The sequence below is a fragment of the Gossypium raimondii genome, chromosome 11 (genome assembly GCF_025698545.1).
Source record: "Gossypium raimondii isolate GPD5lz chromosome 11, ASM2569854v1, whole genome shotgun sequence".
Lineage (NCBI taxonomy): Eukaryota > Viridiplantae > Streptophyta > Magnoliopsida > Malvales > Malvaceae > Gossypium > Gossypium raimondii.
In genome coordinates, this window is record NC_068575.1 from 9,852,998 (window position 1) to 9,871,550 (window position 18,553).

General features: G+C 32.5%; 2 protein-coding genes and 1 non-coding gene across 4 annotated transcripts; 2 read left to right on the forward strand and 1 right to left on the reverse strand.

Annotated features, from left to right (window-relative positions):
* Positions 1-3,159: 3,159 nt before the first annotated feature.
* LOC105804736 (uncharacterized) lies at positions 3,160-6,399 on the reverse strand. Its single transcript, XR_008190567.1, has 7 exons — positions 6,196-6,399; positions 6,013-6,061; positions 5,172-5,318; positions 4,843-4,901; positions 4,366-4,582; positions 3,718-3,818; positions 3,160-3,249 (listed from the first exon to the last, which is right to left on the reverse strand). It is a non-coding gene; the product is annotated as an uncharacterized LOC105804736 (transcript).
* Positions 6,400-11,078: 4,679 nt separating this feature from the next.
* Positions 11,079-12,998, forward strand: LOC105804735 (uncharacterized). Its single transcript, XM_012637445.2, has 2 exons — positions 11,079-11,503; positions 11,960-12,998. Exons 1-2 carry the CDS (start codon positions 11,160-11,162, stop codon positions 12,612-12,614), a joined length of 999 nt encoding a protein of 332 aa, XP_012492899.1. The 5' UTR covers positions 11,079-11,159; the 3' UTR covers positions 12,615-12,998.
* Positions 12,999-15,259: 2,261 nt separating this feature from the next.
* LOC105804733 (uncharacterized) lies at positions 15,260-18,208 on the forward strand. Of its 2 annotated transcripts, XM_012637443.2 has the most exons (5): positions 15,261-15,555; positions 15,714-15,862; positions 16,071-16,232; positions 16,917-17,032; positions 17,870-18,208. In XM_012637443.2, the coding sequence occupies exons 1-5, from the start codon at positions 15,336-15,338 to the stop codon at positions 17,889-17,891; spliced, it is 669 nt and encodes a 222-aa protein (XP_012492897.1). In that variant the 5' UTR covers positions 15,261-15,335; the 3' UTR covers positions 17,892-18,208. The 2 variants fall into 2 exon arrangements, with proteins under 2 accessions (XP_012492898.1, XP_012492897.1); XM_012637444.2 differs by lacking the exons at positions 16,917-17,032; positions 17,870-18,208 and adding an exon at positions 16,741-16,910 and having other exon boundaries at positions 15,260-15,555.
* The last annotated feature ends 345 nt before the right edge of the window (positions 18,209-18,553 follow it).

An 18,553-nucleotide genomic window follows, 5' to 3' on the forward strand; every position in this document is an offset into this window, starting at 1 on the left:
GTCAGAAGTAAACTCAGCTAAAGCATCAGCCATATTCCTTCTAAAGTTTTAGTTGGTACCCACGAAATAATCAAAATCTAGATGTTCAACCCACCCTGCCAGAAACCTAAATGATCTTCCTCTAGGCAATTTTAACTCAAGATTGAAAGACAATAAAAGGGGCCTATGATCCGACTTAATCTTCAGAAGATGAGTAACCATGCTATTAGGAAACTTTTGAACCCAGTGGACCTTTCCCAACACACGATCCAGTCTCAAATAGCCATCCTCTGTGCCAAGTAAAAGGAAGACCCCTGAAACCTAAATCATGAAGCTCAGCCATATCCACAAAATCACCAAACTGAGGACAACGTTTACCTCTAGACATACCCCCGATTTTATCATTAGGAGATAAAATGGCATTAAAATCTCCAATAGCAGCCCATGGAATGGGTCACAATGGAATCGTCATACTCAAATCCTTTTAGAGATCTTTCTGCTTTTGCCGATCAGGACTACCATAAACGAAAGAGACAAAAACTGGAACAATAGAGGGCGCAGACCAAATGCGAACTAAAATAAACTACAAATGACTATGAACCACCTCAAGATGAATGGAACCTTTCCAGCCCAACCAGATGCCCCCTGAATAACCGACCGCTTCAACTCGATGGGAGCATTAAAATCTCAGTTTAACAATAATGTTCTCTGTTTTGACCCCACTAACTCTCGATTCAATTAAGCTAATAATGTATGGCTTATAATCAATGTTATATTCCCAAAAATATCTTGGAAATTTAACATTAGCACATTCTTGACAATTCCATGAAAATGTCATAAAATTCATGATTAAAAAATTAAAAAATAAAAAGAAACACCTTTATTGCCGTTGAGAAGAACCCCTATCCAAATTTGGAAGTGCAACTACTTACACTTCTTTACCAGTGTCACCAGCCACGTGAGAAGACAATAAATCAACCACTGCCTCCACGGACTCAGATAAAGGGACTCGAGAGTTGCTAGAGGATTTAAACTGACTTTCCCTTCCTTTTAAGACATTATTCATTTTCCCACTCCTTCGGAATGTATTAAAATTACCCACTAATTTCTTATCCTTGCTAAAAGAGAGACGCCCACCTTTAGAAATATTGTTACGCCTACCATTAGAACCAGTCAATTTTTTATCAGCATCCTCCTTAAAAACCATGGCAAAATGCTTACTTGAGTCTAGGATGCCAGTAGTCAACAGGACGTCCTCTCCAACAGACCCCTCAAAAGTTTGGTTAATTCGTGTTTTAGCATCCTCAATTTCCCCATCTGGCTTAAGTACCTCTTTATCTGACATAAGTGTACTTGTACTAAAGGAAGATGAAATAGCATTATCATTATTAATAGGGCAAAAGTTAGAAAAAAACTGAAAACTGACCACTTTCCTCATTAATCTCTAGTCTCACAATTTGATTGCTAATCTTAAAGCCCAAGTTGTTCAAAACCCCTTCATTTACTTTTGATAATTCTTGGCCCAAGGTTTGAATAGCTTTATTCGGGAAACTGGGCCCAACATCCAAAACTCCACTATGCGAAATAGTATGTGAAGAACCTACAAATTTGGAAATATAATTAATAATAGTAGAGGGCAAAATAGAAGTTAAACCAACATCACAATTTGAAATAACTCCGGGCTCCTGGATAGGCCTCTTCCCTATTTATTTTCCTGAAACCCCTTGGCCCAAGACCGCATCTCCAGCATGGCTTGCTTCAAAAAGTTTAGCAGGCCCCATTTGAGTTTCACGGCCCAAGGCAGAGAAACCGCCTACACTTGAGCCAGCCCCTAAAGTCCCATCCATATTATCTTTAACCCTAGCCATCATATCCATCAAATTCCCATTTTCATCTTCCACAGCCGCAGCAGCCAATAACCCCCACCAGTTTCACTCTTCTTCAATTCCTTTTCTTCTTCCGAGATTAATTCTGATAAATTTGAACCATAAAATTCTTTCCCTATTTTCAATTGATCCTTCACATTTGCATCTCTTTGACCATGGCAGGATTTTTTTTCCACCACCATCCACAGCTTAAACGCCGTTTCCCCTGCACCTACACTTCCGGTATCGTTTTCACCAGAGTTATCGGCTTCCACCATCCTTTCACTACACCAAAACAGGCTTTTAGCGGCTTTTTTAAGTCTTTAGCGGTGCTTTCACTAGCGTCGCAAAAAAATGTTGCTATTAACAATGTCACTAACTTTAGTGGCGTTTATGTGAAAAAACGCCGCTAAAGATCATGGTCTTAGCGGTGCTTTTTTTACAAATGCCGCTAAAGATCATGGTCTTTAGAGGCGCTTTTCACACAAACGCTGCTAAAAATCATGACCTTTAGCGGCGCTTCTATTACAAACACCATTATAAAAATAACTTTTAGTGGCACTTTTTCACAAACGCCGCTAAAAACATGACTTTTAAAAAAATTAATTAAATAATATTTATTTCTATGGTAAATATTATATTATGTTTTATTTTTGAAATATAAACTTTAAACTATATAATTTTAAGGATAAAAAATATTAATTAAATTAAATTTTCTATTAAAATTTTAAATTTAAAGCTAAATATAAAAATAAATGAATTTAAAATTAAAATATTATGTTTAAATAAATGAGCAATCTACCTCACAGCTCATCTGATCTATATTAACTCGACCAAATATAAAAGAAGCTAAAAAACACGTAATAATTAACAATCATGGTTAAAGAAGCTAGTACACAAGGTAGCTACAAAACCCTGTTTCAATAACACCAAATTCAAGTTCCGATTAAGATAAACGACCATGGAATGCAACATTAAATAACACTCCACTTGAAGAAGTGCTAAGCCTTGGCTTTTCCAGCTTGAAGAGATTGAATCCTCTACTACACCTTCAATATCTAAAGGATGCAAAACCAAATGATCAGATAAACCCCAACAGCATAAAAGTTCAAGAACTCGAGCCCCAACAACATACCCTGCATCCTCTAGCCTGATCCATTTTTCATGAAAGATATTAGATTCAATGACAATAGAAGAGCCATTTACTGAACTAAGCATCATCCCAAATCCCAATATTAGCTTTATTGTGAAATAATCAGATCTCAAAATCAGTCAGCAATGATGAGATTCAACTATAAAACATTAAGAAAAAGTACCTTCTTTCTAATTCAGCAATGTTGTCAACCCGAGTTTGATTGTACTGAACAAGCTTAGAAAACAAAAATGCAAAGGCACTCAAGCTAACCTGAAATGGAAGCACAACATTCAACAGTTCAAATTTTGACTCCAAATTGATTTAAAACAAATCCCCAATAAAAGCTACTATTGATTTGGTTAGTTTTGGTTTATGTAAACACCTTTTCTATTTTCTAAAGTAATAAGATCTCAATGGATTTATTTTATTCTTATTTTGAGACTAATTTGCCTCATTTGATCATAATTTCTCGACTAGTTTAATGGATAAATCAAATAATTCAATGAGAAAATAAAACTTAAAGGAAACAAACTCAATAGATGTCAAATATTGCAACAAGAAGAAAAAGGTGAATTATTGAAACAATCTGAAACTCAGGTTGCTTGCTAAGAATACGAATTTACAGTTTAAATAAAATAAGGGAAAAGAAAAAGCAAGTCTCTAGTTTAAAATTTATCATTTTCTGATGCATTTCAGCATAACATTAGAGGAAGAGATATCAAGAGAGAGTGAAGGAACCTCTTGTTTGTCCCAGCATCTAACCTTGTCCCAGCATAATGTCGAGAACGTCTTGAAATGAAAGTTAAACAAAAATCCCTGCCAGAGACAGAAAGTTTCACCTGGACATCAAAGTTGGAAACAACAAACATTAGATCAAAACTTTAAACCATGCACCAAATGGAAACAAAAACTTCTAGTTAACTTGGATGAGAAAAATTTTGAGACAGAATCTAGTTCATCTTTAGTTACTACTTTTTAAGGTACCTAATGCTATAAAAGAAAACCTGGTAAATGGTCAATGATGCTTCTTAAGAATATTGACAAACAAACTCCATTCAATAAAATAAAACCAACGAAATTGTAAATATAATGGTTGGTCCAATAATATGGATTAAATTTAAAAAAAAACATTAGTCAATGCAAGACAACAAATAACATTCGACAGCTACTCCATAACCAGAAACAATTCTGCATCGCTGAAAATGGTAATAAAGTTCAGGGTTACCTAGATTTCTCTAAAGCAACATCTTTTAAGCAAAACCAGACATAGAAACTGAAAGAAACTAAAACAATTATCCGAACTTAACAATCTTCCAGCAAATATTACTTCCATTATCACTTATCACAAAAATAAATGAATAGGAAAAAGCCTAAAGTGTATCATACCTGCTTGAAAAAGCCATATACCAAAAATATTATATTAAAGATATTGAAATCTAATAAATTTGAACTCTAATATAGCACATGGATATCCCTTTAAAGATATTGAAACATCTTCCATCTCTGCAAAAGCTTCTTCTTTGTCTCCAACCTCGTATAAGGCCAATGCCCTACCAACTCTTGCATAGTCTAAGAATGAAAAATCTTTATAATTTTTAACCACCTGAAAGCAAGTGATGAAAATTTATTCACATACACTGCTGCATCACAACTTCAAAAGCTGGTCTAAGTTCATAGGCATCAGAGGTGCATTAAAAATAATACAAATTATTGTATATATGTAATATGCTATGGTCATAATAATCCTCTTGCAACAAAATAAGGTCTGAAAAGGGCAGAGACACATTATACCTTCATATTTTACGATATATTAGACAGTAGAATTCAAAATTCACAAGCAAATTGCTATAAATCCTGTTATACCTCCACCCCTTGGAGACAAATTTATGGCTAGTATTTCCTTCAACATCTGGTCCATCATCCTTCAAAAGAAAATCATTACTCAATATGTGATAAAGGCCCTCTGTGCCAGCACAGAGGCGAATCTTAGGACCTTTTGAAAATTTAATTACATTTATCTGATTGCTAGCTGACGGAATGAAGTGGATCCAAAAGAAAACAACAATGAGCCATTGCACTCATCCAAATTGTGGGAGAAAGAATTCAGGTCTTTTTCTTAAAAACAATTTTGATCAAATAAAATATTTTAAAAAGTTTCGATAGTATTATATTAGTTTCTAAGTAATACAAACCTCTGCTTCTTCAATAGCATCCTCTCCCATGCCCCATGAGATACCATCAGAAAGAGATGCTTTTGCTCTGGCTCGTCTAAGTGAAGCTTCCCGGTCTAACATCTCTTCTCAGATCTTAGCTTCTCTTATGACTTTCAAGTCTTTTTCCTAGAACACAAAAGCATGAAACAAATTACAGCAATCAAACACAAAAAGACGATTGTATATATGACAATTTTAATGACTGAAACAATAAAACAATAAAACAATGATGCATTTCTTTCTAGTTCTTCCAATAAAATAATACAATAGAACTAAATGTTAAAGTAGAAGTGAAGATCCTGATCCAGAACACAACCCAATAAAGTATTCTCTCATAACAATCTTTCGAAAGATGTCAAGTAATACAAGTATACTAACTGAAAAAGATACAACTAGATTCTAAATTGTTAATTTGCTGGACTACTTCTTTCAACACTTGGTTTGTATTTGATTTTATTTTATTTTATTTTCAAATTTAAAAAGAAGAATTGTTCCACACAAAAATGTGGCAAGAAATTCATCAATGTATAGGAAGCTCAGAGGTTTAAGAAAATTTAGCAAGCCATCCTAGCCACTGTGCTATGGTATTCAAAGAATATGAGATAAAAAATATTAAGCTGTTGGATGGTGCCTCATGATGTTTTAATTTCCCAACACTCAAAAATTAGATGGATATTTTAATAAAGAAAAGATCTGCAAGCAAAGAAAATAATTTAAGTGTAAAAAAAAGTAATTCTATCCGTTAAACACTTTACCCCTAAATCGAACTAAGATCAAATCAAAGAATCAATAACCAAAATAGGCTGCATAAAAGTCTTACTGGTGGCATCAACTCCGAAGGCCCTTGGAAAATATACAAACAAGTTGAGCTATGAATAAAAAGAAGAAAAAATTAATCCGAATCTGATATAACTTTTTTCTTCCAAAAGTAAACAAGCAAATAAGAGTGCAACATGGTAAAGGTGAGAGAAATGAAGCACTAAAACTTTTAGAAGTTTAGAACCTTTTGAAAATCATTACACTGGCATTGGGTATAAACAAAAGGGTGTTTTTTTGTTAAACGTTTGCGGCGAGGATAGCCATTGGAGAGCAGAAGAAGAAGGGGAAGTAGAGAAAACGATGAAGAATGAGTTCAAAACGTCGTCGTCTGGTAGTGAGATGGAAAGCTGGGTTCCTTTGATAGGGTCAGGTGAAGAGGAAAGAGAGAAAAGGGAGAGGGGAAAGGGTAATAGGAGAAAGGGAGAGCAGAGTGTTTGTTGGAGAGTGGCAACTGAGAAAATATTGTCAGCCATTGGAAATTAGAGATTTTAGGGGGGAAAATTTGGGGTAAAATGGCGCCATTTTTCAAAGTTAAATGATTTTTGCGGTGTTTTCTGTAAAAAAGCCGCTATTGCTTGCCTTTTGTAGTGTTTTTCATATAAATACCGCAAAAAATCATTTCATTTTGAGCAAAAATTATTTTATTTAAACTAATATTTAAATATATTTATTAATTCTATTTAAACTAATATTTAAATATTTAAATATATTTTATTTAAACTTAATTATTAATTCTATTTAAACTAATATTTAAATATATTTCATTTAAACTTATTTATTAATTCTATTTAAACTAATATTTAAATATATTTTATTTAAACTTATTTATTAATTCTATTTAAACTAATATTTAAATATATTTTATTTAAACTTATTTATTAATTATATTTAAATTATTATTTAAATCTATCAAATGGTTTAGATTAATTTTTTTAAATATAAAAGCATTAATTAATTGTATAAAATTTTATCATTTAACAAATATCAAGTAAACCTTAACCTTAAACTCTAAATTAACCATTCAATACTTTAAACTATACTCATAATTTCAATATATTTAATTTATTATTATCTCTTTTACAATTATATAAGAACATATTTAAAATATAAATTAAAAAATAATTAATCTAAACCCTAGATCCCTAACTCTTAACCCATAAAGTCTAACCCCTAAACCCTAACTTGACCCATGAATCCCTAAACCCTAAATCTCTAACTCTTAACCCATAAAGTCTAACCCCTAAACCCTAAACCGAATCTCTAACCCCTAAACTCTAACCCAAATCCCTAAACCAATTAAATAAGCTTATTTAATATATAAATTAAAAAACACTAATTAATCTAAACCCTAACCCCTAACCTGAATACCTAACCCCTAAACCTTATTTAATATAAATTAAAACATACTAGTTAATCTAAACCCTAAACCCTAACTTGACATCGAATTCATAAACCCTAAATCCCTAACTCTTAATCTCTAATCCCTAACCCCTAAATCACAGCCCTTAAACCAGAATCCCTAATCCATAATCCCTAATTCCATAATCTATAAACCTTAAAATTGTAACTTCTAAACCAGCTTTAAATCTTAAATTAACCATATACCCTAAACCATATACCCTAAACCATATATATTAAACCCTAAACTATAATGATAATTAATTAAATATTTTAAAATTAATACTATCGTATCTTTTACAATTATATATGAAATTATTTAATATATAAATTACAACTCAATCAGTCATGTACCCCAAAAATTTTAAAATTATTTTAAATAATATTATTTTAAATTTTCCATTTTTAACAAATATTTTCTATGTTTTTATTTCAAATTATTTCAAATTTATCCATTTTTAACAAATATTCAATTAAAAATAAATTTAATTTTAATTAATATAAATAAAAAAGTTAAATAGTAAATAGATAGGAAAAATATTTTTGAGCATTAGCGGCGCTTTTTCGAAAATGCCACTAAAGACCAGAGCATTAGCGGCGCTTTTTTAAAAACGCCGCTAAAGACCAGAGCATTAGCGGCGCTTTTTTAAAAACGCCACTAAAGTCCCGAGCATTAATGGCGCTTTTTCAAAACGCCGCTAAAGACCAGAGCATTAGCGGCGCTTTTTCAAAAACGCCGCTAAAGACTAGAGCATTAGTGGCGCTTTTTCAAAGACGCCGCTAAAGACCAGAGCATTAGCGGCGCTTTTTCAAAAACGCCGCAAAGTCCCGAGCATTAGTGGCGCTTTTTCAAAAACGCCGCTAAAGCCCCGAAAGGTCAAAAAACGACGCCGTTGGGCTTACGTTTTTTGCGGCGTTTTCTAGAAAAACGCCACTAATGCTCATTTTTAGCGGCACTTTCCTTAAAGCGCCACTATGCTCGATCTTTAGTGGCGTTTTATGTAAAGCGCCGCTAATGCTCGATTTTTAGCGGCGTTTTTTTATCCAAACGCCACTAAAAATGCCACGAAAAGCCTGTTTGGTGTAGTGTTTCACTCTCCTAGTCCCGATCAACAACCCTTAAGGTACACATTTCCTTCATGTGGTCATATTCCACACGTTGCACAGCTCCATCCACCATGACTTGCGAAACCAATGGCTTATCAAGGTTAAGGAAAACAACCATACGGGTAAAGTGACCCCTTTTTCCACTGTCTGTTTATAGATCTAATTTAACCACCGAGCCAATCAGACCCCCAATAGCTTCAATAATCTATTTCTTGTACATGAAACCCGGGAGGCCCGGTAGCCTGATCCAAACCATCACCAAACTTGGCTATGGTTGACTAGGATAGAAATTCGTAGTCCAGGGTTACACAGTCAGATACTGACCATAAATAATCCAAGGTCCCTTAGTTAAAACCCTGACGTAGTCTTCACCAGATTGAAACCTAGCCAAAAAATAACCATTGTTTATATCCATTAATTGAAAAGGCTCTTTTGGTTTCCAAATACTACTAACCTGATTGAAAAGCACAACATAACCAATGCAACACCTCAAAAGTTTCAGGACAACCGTCTTTTCCATATCTTTAATAAGGATTTGTTTAATACGATCTGAAAAGTCTATGGATGAGATGCCATTAACAAAATATCTTCTCACATCATCTTCCAAAAGTTCAAAATCCCCTTCACTTTCACTAGTAGAACCACCACTTATCTTACCAGGACTAGATGAATCAACACCCAAAAGTTTGTCCTTCTAGGGCGGGATCGGAGGCAAAGCCTGAGTCTGATCAAGATCCACTGCCAAGTCCGAAACCAACTCTCTAGAACTCTATTTAAACCTCACTTTTTTAGTATTCCAATCTTCAAGTGACCGGGATTATTCAATATCACCGACGGGAGCACTCATTCTTTAACCTAATTGTTTAATAATTTAAAAGTTTATAAGTTTATAATTTATTTAATAAGTCCAAACTAATAACATCAGTAAAAAAAATTATCATTTTAACAACAATAACTAATCATATTATCCATTTTGACTTATTAATAGCATTATAAAAATAAAAGACCAAATCATGTTAAATAAAGTAAAAGCATTGACTTTGAAATTTTAACAGAGGAACTAAAACCAAAACCAAAATTAGACCGCAGCTAATAAATATTTGTAAGAAAGTGACCATGACGAGGAGAATATTGTAATTTGAATGGGTTAAATTGTAGAGTCTCCCGCATCCTTGTATAAGGAACCAAGAACATCGAATCTTTGCACAACCCCGACAACAATATTTTCTTATAACAAATACTTCATCGAATATATGATTAGGCTTAATTCACTATTTAGCACTTGTAGTATACCTATTTTTCTATTTTGATATTTAAATTTTTTGTGTTTCAATTTGGTACTTGAAGTATTAATTTCCTTTATTTTTGGTCCATTTTGTAACGGCTATTAAAAAAAAATCTATTATGCCATGGAAAAGTACCATGTGGCTTGTTTTTGACCAATGAAAAAAAGTCACATGTCAATTAAATTTATTTAAATAAAATTATTAAATTAAAATTAAAATAGAAAATTAAAATATTAAATATTTAAATATTAAAAAATATTGTTGGCTTTGATTGATCGTTAATCAATGTTGACCAACCATTGACCAGCATTGACCAACCATTAATCGGGCATTGACCTACCACTTGACACTATTAGAATTATTAAATTAAAATTAAAATAGAATATTATAATATTAAATATTTAAATATTAAAAAATATTGTTGGCTTTGATAGATCGTTGATCAATGTTGACCAACCATTAATTGGGCGTTGACCTACACTTGGCACTATTAGAATATGTCAAATGTCTTTTTTTTTTAAATTTTAAAATTATATATTATATTGATTAAAATGCACAAGAATCATATATAATATATACTTTTTTAAAAAATATTAATTTTTATTAAATTCTAAAATATATAATTATAAATTTTAAAATTCAAAATAATATATAAAATTAAAATTGTTATAAAATTAAAATATTTAAATTTCAAGTAATTGAAAAATAATCCTTGAAATTTAAATACCTTTTAGAATTTTATAAAAATTATCTTTAAGCTTTTTTAAATATTTGTTTTATAATTTTATAAATTTTTTACATATTTTGTAATAATATTATTAATTTCAACTAATATTTTTCAATTATTGTATTTTTTTGTAAATTTTATTTTTATGTATAATTTTCTGAATTTTTATATATTTATTTTCATTTTCATATTTTTAATGTGTATATACATTTGATAAAACAAAATATTTATTTTTTACATAAAGCTATCCCATGGTGCTTTGTGATTAACTATCAAATTTTTTTAATGTCAATTAGAAAATGGACTCGAATATATAACGGATGCATACTTTAGGTACTAAATTGAGAAGTGATTAATATTTTAAGTACCAAATTGAGACAAAAAAGTTTAGATGTCAAAATGGAAAAGTGAATATACTTCAGGGGCCAAATCGTGAATTAAGCCATAGGATTGTTGTGAGAAGAATAAAAGGAAAGCAAAGGAGTTGGGAAAACGACGTCGATTTAACTTCACCATCAAAACGACACTGTCTTCGACCTCGACAACAACCGTCTTCCACTTTAAACAAATAAATTAAGGGGAAAAAAAATCTCCAATCTCCAGAAACTCTCAGCGGAGGAGAAATCACAAATGGCGTCATCGTCGCAAAAAGGAATAGTGATAACAATTCCAGTTCTAGTTCTCTCTGTCTCTGCCGCCGCTATCTTCTTATTTTTCCTCTTATCTTCCCTCTCTTCTTCTCCTTGCACTTGCCCTCCCTCGATCCCCGATTCCACCTTTACCACCACCGCCGCCGTCGTAACCGGTGGTACAGTGGTGGCGGAAGTTGTGGATCGGAGAATCTCAGTGAGCAGAGATGATATAGAGTGGGTGAAAGATCAGATCCGAGCTAATGGGTTACATATGCAAGATAATGTGCTTCGTAAAGGGATCAATCCTCGCACTCGGGCTCAGCAATTGGAAGATCTCAACAAGTAAATCTCGAACTGATTCATTTTCTTTTCAAGCTTCCGATTATCAATTGCTGTGTCTTTTATGTTTCTCTCTCTCAAAATAAGCTGAAATAGATAAAATAGATGGATTAACAAAGGATATTAACTGAAACAGTAGTGAATATAAATTTACTTCAAATACAGTTTAATTAATTTTTATTTGTTTAGATTGCAAAATGAATAACAATTAGAGAAATGAGAAAATCGACATTTTTACAGCAATGAAGTTCTGGTTCCTATTTTATTTACAAAGGTGTGGTTACTCAAATGTTTGCTTTTGGGAGTAGAAAGCAGTTCAAAATTTAGTTTAGCATTTTGTGAATAAAAAATTGCATGATTTTATTCTATTAATCGAACAGTTACTATATTTGGTTTTTAGTGTCTGTGTGCGTGTGTGTGCTTTTTCAAATTAGTGATCAAACTTTCTGCAATGTTCAGCTTTAAGGGCATTTCACACTATGAAGGATCTGAGGCTAACAACCACACTGCTCTTCCATGCCCGGGTGAGCTTCTTGTTGAGGAGCACCATAGTAATTATGGGGAGCCATGGGCTGGAGGTCGGGATGTCTTCGAGTTCCTTGCTGAATCTAGCCTTCTAACGGCTAATTCCCATGTACTTGAGATCGGCTGTGGAACACTTCGTGTGGGATTGCATTTTATCCGGTATCTTAAACCGGAGCATTTCCATTGTCTTGAAAGGGACGAGCTTTCCTTAATGGCTGCATTTAGGTATGAGCTTCCTTCACAAGGGCTTTTACATAAGCGACCTTTAATTGTTCGTGGGGAGGATATGGATTTCGCAAAGTTTGGATCCGATGTTATGTATGATTTGATATATGCTAGTGCTGTTTTTCTTCATATGCCGGATAAGCTTGTGTGGGTTGGACTTGAGAGGTTAGTGAGTAGGTTGAAGCCTTACGATGGGCGCATATTTGTTTCGCATAACATAAAATTTTGTTCGCGATTGGGAGGGGATGAATGCTCAAAAAGGCTTGGGAGTTTAGGGATTGAGTATCTTGGGAAGCATACACATGACAGTTTACTCTTTAATCACTATGAGATTTGGTTTGAGTTTAGGCGGTCTAAAGCTTAGATGGTCCGATATTATTTCTGGGATTTGTTATTTGTAATTCAAGAAGCCAGAAGTGAAGATACAGATGATGCATACGGGCTCATTGATCAATTCCACGATTCTCTTGGAAGGTTAAGGCTGTTGTACCATTGATCAATGGATATGAAAGTGAAGGGGGCTTTAATCACTAAGAGATTTTTGTTTGAATAGATGATCTGTTTGTGCAGTAACATTAATGTAGTTATTCAAGCTGAATAGAACAGTTCGAAAACTAAAGCTTTCTTGCACTTTAATGGCTGTCAATTGATGTAGTAGGTTAGCTAGTTGGAATTTGAACATTTGTTGCTAAGCAATTTGCTGTGTGAATTGATGCATAGTTTCCTATGGTAAACATTATTTGAACAATTTCATCAGTTTGTTCATTCATTCCAATATAACTATTTAAAAACAAATGAGGACCTCTCCATTTCTTGTCTTTTTTTTCTTTTCAATAATAGATATTCTCCTTCCTACCCAAATTTGGTCAATATTGTCAGATCCACTCTCCATTTTTGCACATCCTGATTATGAATTTAAAAAGAAAGTTGAGATTGAATTTTCTTATTATTTTTTAAATTCTAATCTAACTATTTCGATCATTAATATTTTCTGTTAATAATACACTTATATACAATCATAAATCATTATTGGCTCATTCCATGCACAAAGTCTGGGAGTTTTGATTTGTTGGGAGATTAGAAAGCAAGGAATCTAGCAACATGAGCTGAGTGGCTTTCATCAAATCAATTTAAAGGAAGGTTTGGGTTACCATTGTACGAGATCACTTGGAACGTGTAATAGGAGAGACCAATGCACTAGAGAATGCTAGCTCAATTCTAGTGGCTGAATAGTGAATACTTAGCGACTAGGCTTGGTTCTAAATTGATTGCGCAGAATGGTTGAGAGAAAGTCATCAAACGAATCGGATGATCGAAGCATCATTCACAATTTGGTTCTAACTTGTCTCATGGGATTACTCCATAATAACTCGAGAATGAAGTGATTATTCCAGATCTAACGATACAGAATGAGTTACATTAATGAATGAGATTAGTGTTTATCTATAAAATGAGAGTCTTAAAATATTTAAACTATATATATTTTTATCTTTAGCATTTACAATAATTATCCTAGTAAAAATGTAAGTTACAGAGGATATATTTTAACTAGGATCCAAGTAGACGAGTCTTGAGTTTCTTCTAAGTGATGAGTCAATTTTGTCAAGCCAAATGACCCTAAGAAAATATAAAGGGTCTAACATGTGTGCATCAATTGCAGACTCCTTTGCGCTGTTCATGACATTTGGACGAAAAATTTTAAAATTTTTGAGATTATTAAAATGTTAGTATTATAGAATTCATCAATTCTAGATGGAAGATTTGTAATTGTTTTGTTAGGATAAATAATTGATTTAGAACAGAAATAAAGTTAATGAAATTTTACAAATAAAAAAAATTATAAAAGAAGAATAATTATATTAATAATAAATAATATAAAAAGATTCAATATAGATATTATTATATTTGTAAAAAATTATAAATAGTTTTAATAAAATAAAATTTTAAATATATATTATATTAAATAAAAATATTTTTGAAGTTTAAATTTTTATCTTATCCTTTTAAAAAATTATGGTACCAAAAGGAACATTTTATAATTTTTCTATAACTTTTATTAATTTTTATTTTTATCATTTTTCACCACATGTAATGTTGTGTAACTTTAACGGTCAACAGTTAAAGTTAATGGTTAAAATGCTTTTTCCTTTTATCTATTTTATAATTATTTTTCAAATTTTTAATATTTTTAATGTTTTTCTATTAAAATTTAATAAATTTTTTTATTTTATTTTTATTTTTTATTTTTTGCCACAGGCCACGTCGTGGTTGTGACACATGATGACTTTAATTGAAAAAAATTAGTAACAATTAACTTTAACGGTCAGCTGTTAAAGTTAACGGTTAAAGGGTTTTTTTATGCATTTTGACAATTGAAGTACCCAATTGAATGTAAAAAAAAAAAAAAGGCAAGGGCTTAATTGCTTTGTTTGAAAAAATTTTGAGGGCTTTTTAATGCATTTTGAAAGTTCAAGTATCTAATTGAGTGAAAAAGAAGAGTAAGGGCTTAATTGCTTTTTTTGAAAAAGTTTGATGACTTTTTACACCCTTAAGCCTTTTTTAAAATTATATTTTTCAATTTTTTTTCAAAATATTTAATAAATTTAAATTTTAAAAATTCTATTTATTTTAAAATTTTCAAATTTCAAAAAATTGGAATTTTTTAGATTTTCATGATTTTTTAATTTTAACAATCTTAAGGAAATTACCAATTTCGCTACGTGAGCCTGATATGTCATGTGACAAAATTAATGGAAGTCAAGGGATTACATAGAAATTAATTTTCCCAGCCTTAATTGATTTCTTATGTTCGATTAATGGTTGAATTGAGTGTTATTTTTAATTGATGGTTCAATTGATTATAAAATTATTTTACAGGGACTTTTGATATATTAAACCTAAAAGAATTAAATTTCTTCAATTGATTATAAAATTATTTTACAGGGACTTTTTGATATATTAAACCTAAAAGAATTAAATTTCTAACTCTACTAAAGTAATCCAAAATTTATTTTATTCAGAACGCGGTGTTTTTCATTGATAAACCTGGGAAACTTAGCAGAACTTCCCATTTTTTCCAGAAACTATGCTTTCTTCTAGATTCGTAAACAGCATTTCCAAGAGAAGCTTCATTTCTTCTGGATACAGTTACCCCGAACGTCACTTGATTTTATCACAGCACCGTCCGATCTTCACCACGTCACCTGTCCACTCCTCATGGATGGCCTCGATCAAAGAGGTCTTCACCGGCAAGAAGACCTCTCCAGATGATCATGTAACTAGTGCCGAATCCTTCACTCTCCTCCGTGAGTCATCTTCTGACCAATACTTTCACTTTAGCTCATTTACCTGGGTTTCATTTAGTTGTAGTTCCGTTTTTTTTTTTTTACTACTATTAATTCACATTTTTGTTTTTGAAATTTTAAAATTAATTTGCTAATACTACTTAATGTTATTACTTTAGGATTTGCCGATGAACTGAAGAATGCTAGAAATGTAGGGAAATTTAAGCAATACATAGTTGGTAGAACCAGCGAGGCTACGTTTGAGGATGTTTTTGAGAAAAAATTAGCCATCGTTAGGTATCTTGGAGGTTGTGATCCGACCGGCGAGGTTGTTTTCTAGTTTTCCTCAAATTTATTTTTATGAATTTTCTTCTTTTTTTTTTGCTTTATTATATTATGTTAAATGTGTTCTCATTTGAGTGGCGAATTTGTTGGTTGTTATTGATGTTGATTTTATTTACGTTTATGGTTGGAGCCCTGCGGGTGAATTCGCTGATTGTGGATTTAGATTTTGACTTTTTTTTTTTTTTTTTTAGAATCTCCAACTGAGTCAAAAGAAAGAAGCTGCAAAACAGTGTGATTGTACCTTATTAGATGTTGAGAATGCGCTTGCGAAGTTCACATGGGCTAAAGAAGTTCATAAGAAGATGGTTAAGCTGAAAGAGGAAGGCAAACCGATGCCAAAGAACTTTGCTGAGGTAGGTTCACCACTGGTTTTTTTCAGTTATGTTTTTGCTGATCATATGTTGAATGATTAAAATGTATGAGCTAGTGTCTTTATGCTTATCGCTCAATTTGTCTGATCTTAAATTCTCTAAGTTAATGTATCTTTGTCTTTTGGCTGCTGCTCGGTGAATATGATGTTGAATGTAGGATGAGCTATTTGAAAGATAAGTAAGATATTTGTCTAAGAGGGTAGGGGAGTTAGTTATGCATATTATTTGAATCAAAATGATGATTGTATATCTTGTTGTTCAGACTATGGTTTGAGTGTCTGATATATATGTTTGACACGGGTGTGTTATGTTCATTTTTTGTCCAAGTTTTTTAATGTATTTGGAGGATTTTTAGAGGATTATATCCCTATATTCATTCTGGTCCCAGACTTGCATCAAACATGGATGCATAAAGGAAAAGAAAGAGTCGAACTAACATAGAGTTACAGATGTTGCTGATCTGCATTATGCTTTTTTGGTTCAATGCCAGATTGCTTAAAAGACTGAGATGGCCGCCTTCATTCATCTTCAGTTGCTGAAATTTTCATTTGAGTTCGGATGAATGTTTCTCCCACAGTTTAAAACATCAATGACAAGTATTAGTTTATGCATCTCTCTCTTTCTCCATTGGAAATGTCATTCGTTTTACTTTTTTCTCTTTTGCAGGTGCAAAAGCTAATGGGTTCAACACCATTGGATCTTGCCAAGTTTAACATGGCAAAGAGTGGAGAAATGAGCCGTAATGCTTCTTGTCCATGTGGTTCCAAGAAGAGATACAAAAGGTACTTTGGCACACTATTTCTTTCTCTTTTGGGCTATAAAATTTTAATCTCTAGGCTTTTATAATCAGGGTTTGTCAGATAAGTCACTTAAATCAGAATTATATAATTTATGTATATTTTCTGCTGCTATTTTGAACCTTACCTAGCCGTTTTCAAGCAAATTATATTTCATCGGAAGATGAATTTCTAAAACCTTTTGGATGTTCATTTTTGCTCTCTAGATATGTAAATTTGCCTTTTCCCAGTTAAGTTGTCTTCTCCTCCGCAGCCTTTCTCTTCCAGTCAAGAGGCTCATGTTCACAAATTCTTTCAAAGCAGACATTGTTAAGTGTTCTTTCCTACCAGAGATCAGGCTTTAAGTCTGAAATTTGTCTAGCTTTCTTCTTACTCAACAATGATATAAGGCCTAGCTGACTATAGCAACAACGGAGTAGGAAGTTTCAGCACCATATTAATAGTATTCTTCCTTATGCTCAAATTATGATCAGCCTGAGCAATGTCTTTTTCGATGGATTCTACCCTAACCTGTACCATATTTGTCTTGTCCTCCATCTTCTGAAGTTAGTATCCTCCATTAAGTTTCCATATCGGTATATCTACGGATCCGACTATCATTTTATCCTCCACCAGGACTATACTCAAACCTTCCCTGAGATACACTTATTTTTTATCCTAGCCGAACTCATGTGTATCCATATTTGAATGCAACACTCACCCTCAAGCTCTAGTAACATGGTTAATATCATCCAGATTCTGGAATACTTTGTATAAATTCTCACAACTTGTTCTTAAATCTTATTAACATGTGTACTTTCTGATTCTTTTTGTTATGAGAAGGTGCTGTGGTAAGGATCCGTAGATTCAAAGAGAAAAGGGATGAGAAGTGAACCATACACTAATCTTGGGCTTAGCTTTGCACAAATCCTCAATGAACTGGTATAAAGCATCTCCATGCAGTTGCGGATGACATTATTCTACGATTCACTTGGAAGTTAATGTTCTCAGTTGGATAACTTTGCCTTTGTAGAAAGATTTTGCATAGGGACAGGTGTTCAAATGTGTCTATAGGGTTGGCCGGGTCGAAGTTTGAATTTTTTGTTTGCTTATTCATGCTCGGTTGGGCTGTTTGTTTCACTGTTTTTGAAATATTAATATATTTATTTTATTTTTTTGTTACCTGATCAAGCAAGTTCTATAAAGAAATAATATCATTGCAAGTAGACTTAAGGGAAACTAAATATAAGCCTAAACTTGGAGGCTGCAATAGCCCAGCGATCTGTGTTGCTGTGAGTAGCTCATAACCTGGACGCAGTGCTTAAGAGATTTTATGTCCTCAACCACGGTATGTTTTTCCAGTGCCAGCGTTGTTCCCTTCAAGTAGCACAATTTGTCTATCTTCTTTCATACGAAGTTTCACTTTGTGAGCTAGTTTCGATTAGATACTTATATGTTGTCGGGGTCTACTTTAGTATCTAACTTTCTATTTTGACTATGAATTTAGATTCAGTCCAAATTTAATGA

Excerpts from the sequence above, each read along its gene's own strand:
- LOC105804733 (XM_012637443.2), top strand. The coding sequence starts at position 15,336 with ATGCTTTCTTCTAGATTCGTAAACAGCATTTCCAAGAGAAGCTTCATT. Across the intron at positions 15,863-16,070 it reads GTTGTGATCCGACCGGCGAG|AATCTCCAACTGAGTCAAAA; the intron begins GTTGTTTTCTAG and ends TTTTTTTTTTAG. Across the intron at positions 16,233-16,916 it reads TGCCAAAGAACTTTGCTGAG|GTGCAAAAGCTAATGGGTTC; the intron begins GTAGGTTCACCA and ends TCTCTTTTGCAG.
- LOC105804735 (XM_012637445.2), top strand. The coding sequence starts at position 11,160 with ATGGCGTCATCGTCGCAAAAAGGAATAGTGATAACAATTCCAGTTCTA. Across the intron at positions 11,504-11,959 it reads CAATTGGAAGATCTCAACAA|CTTTAAGGGCATTTCACACT; the intron begins GTAAATCTCGAA and ends TGCAATGTTCAG.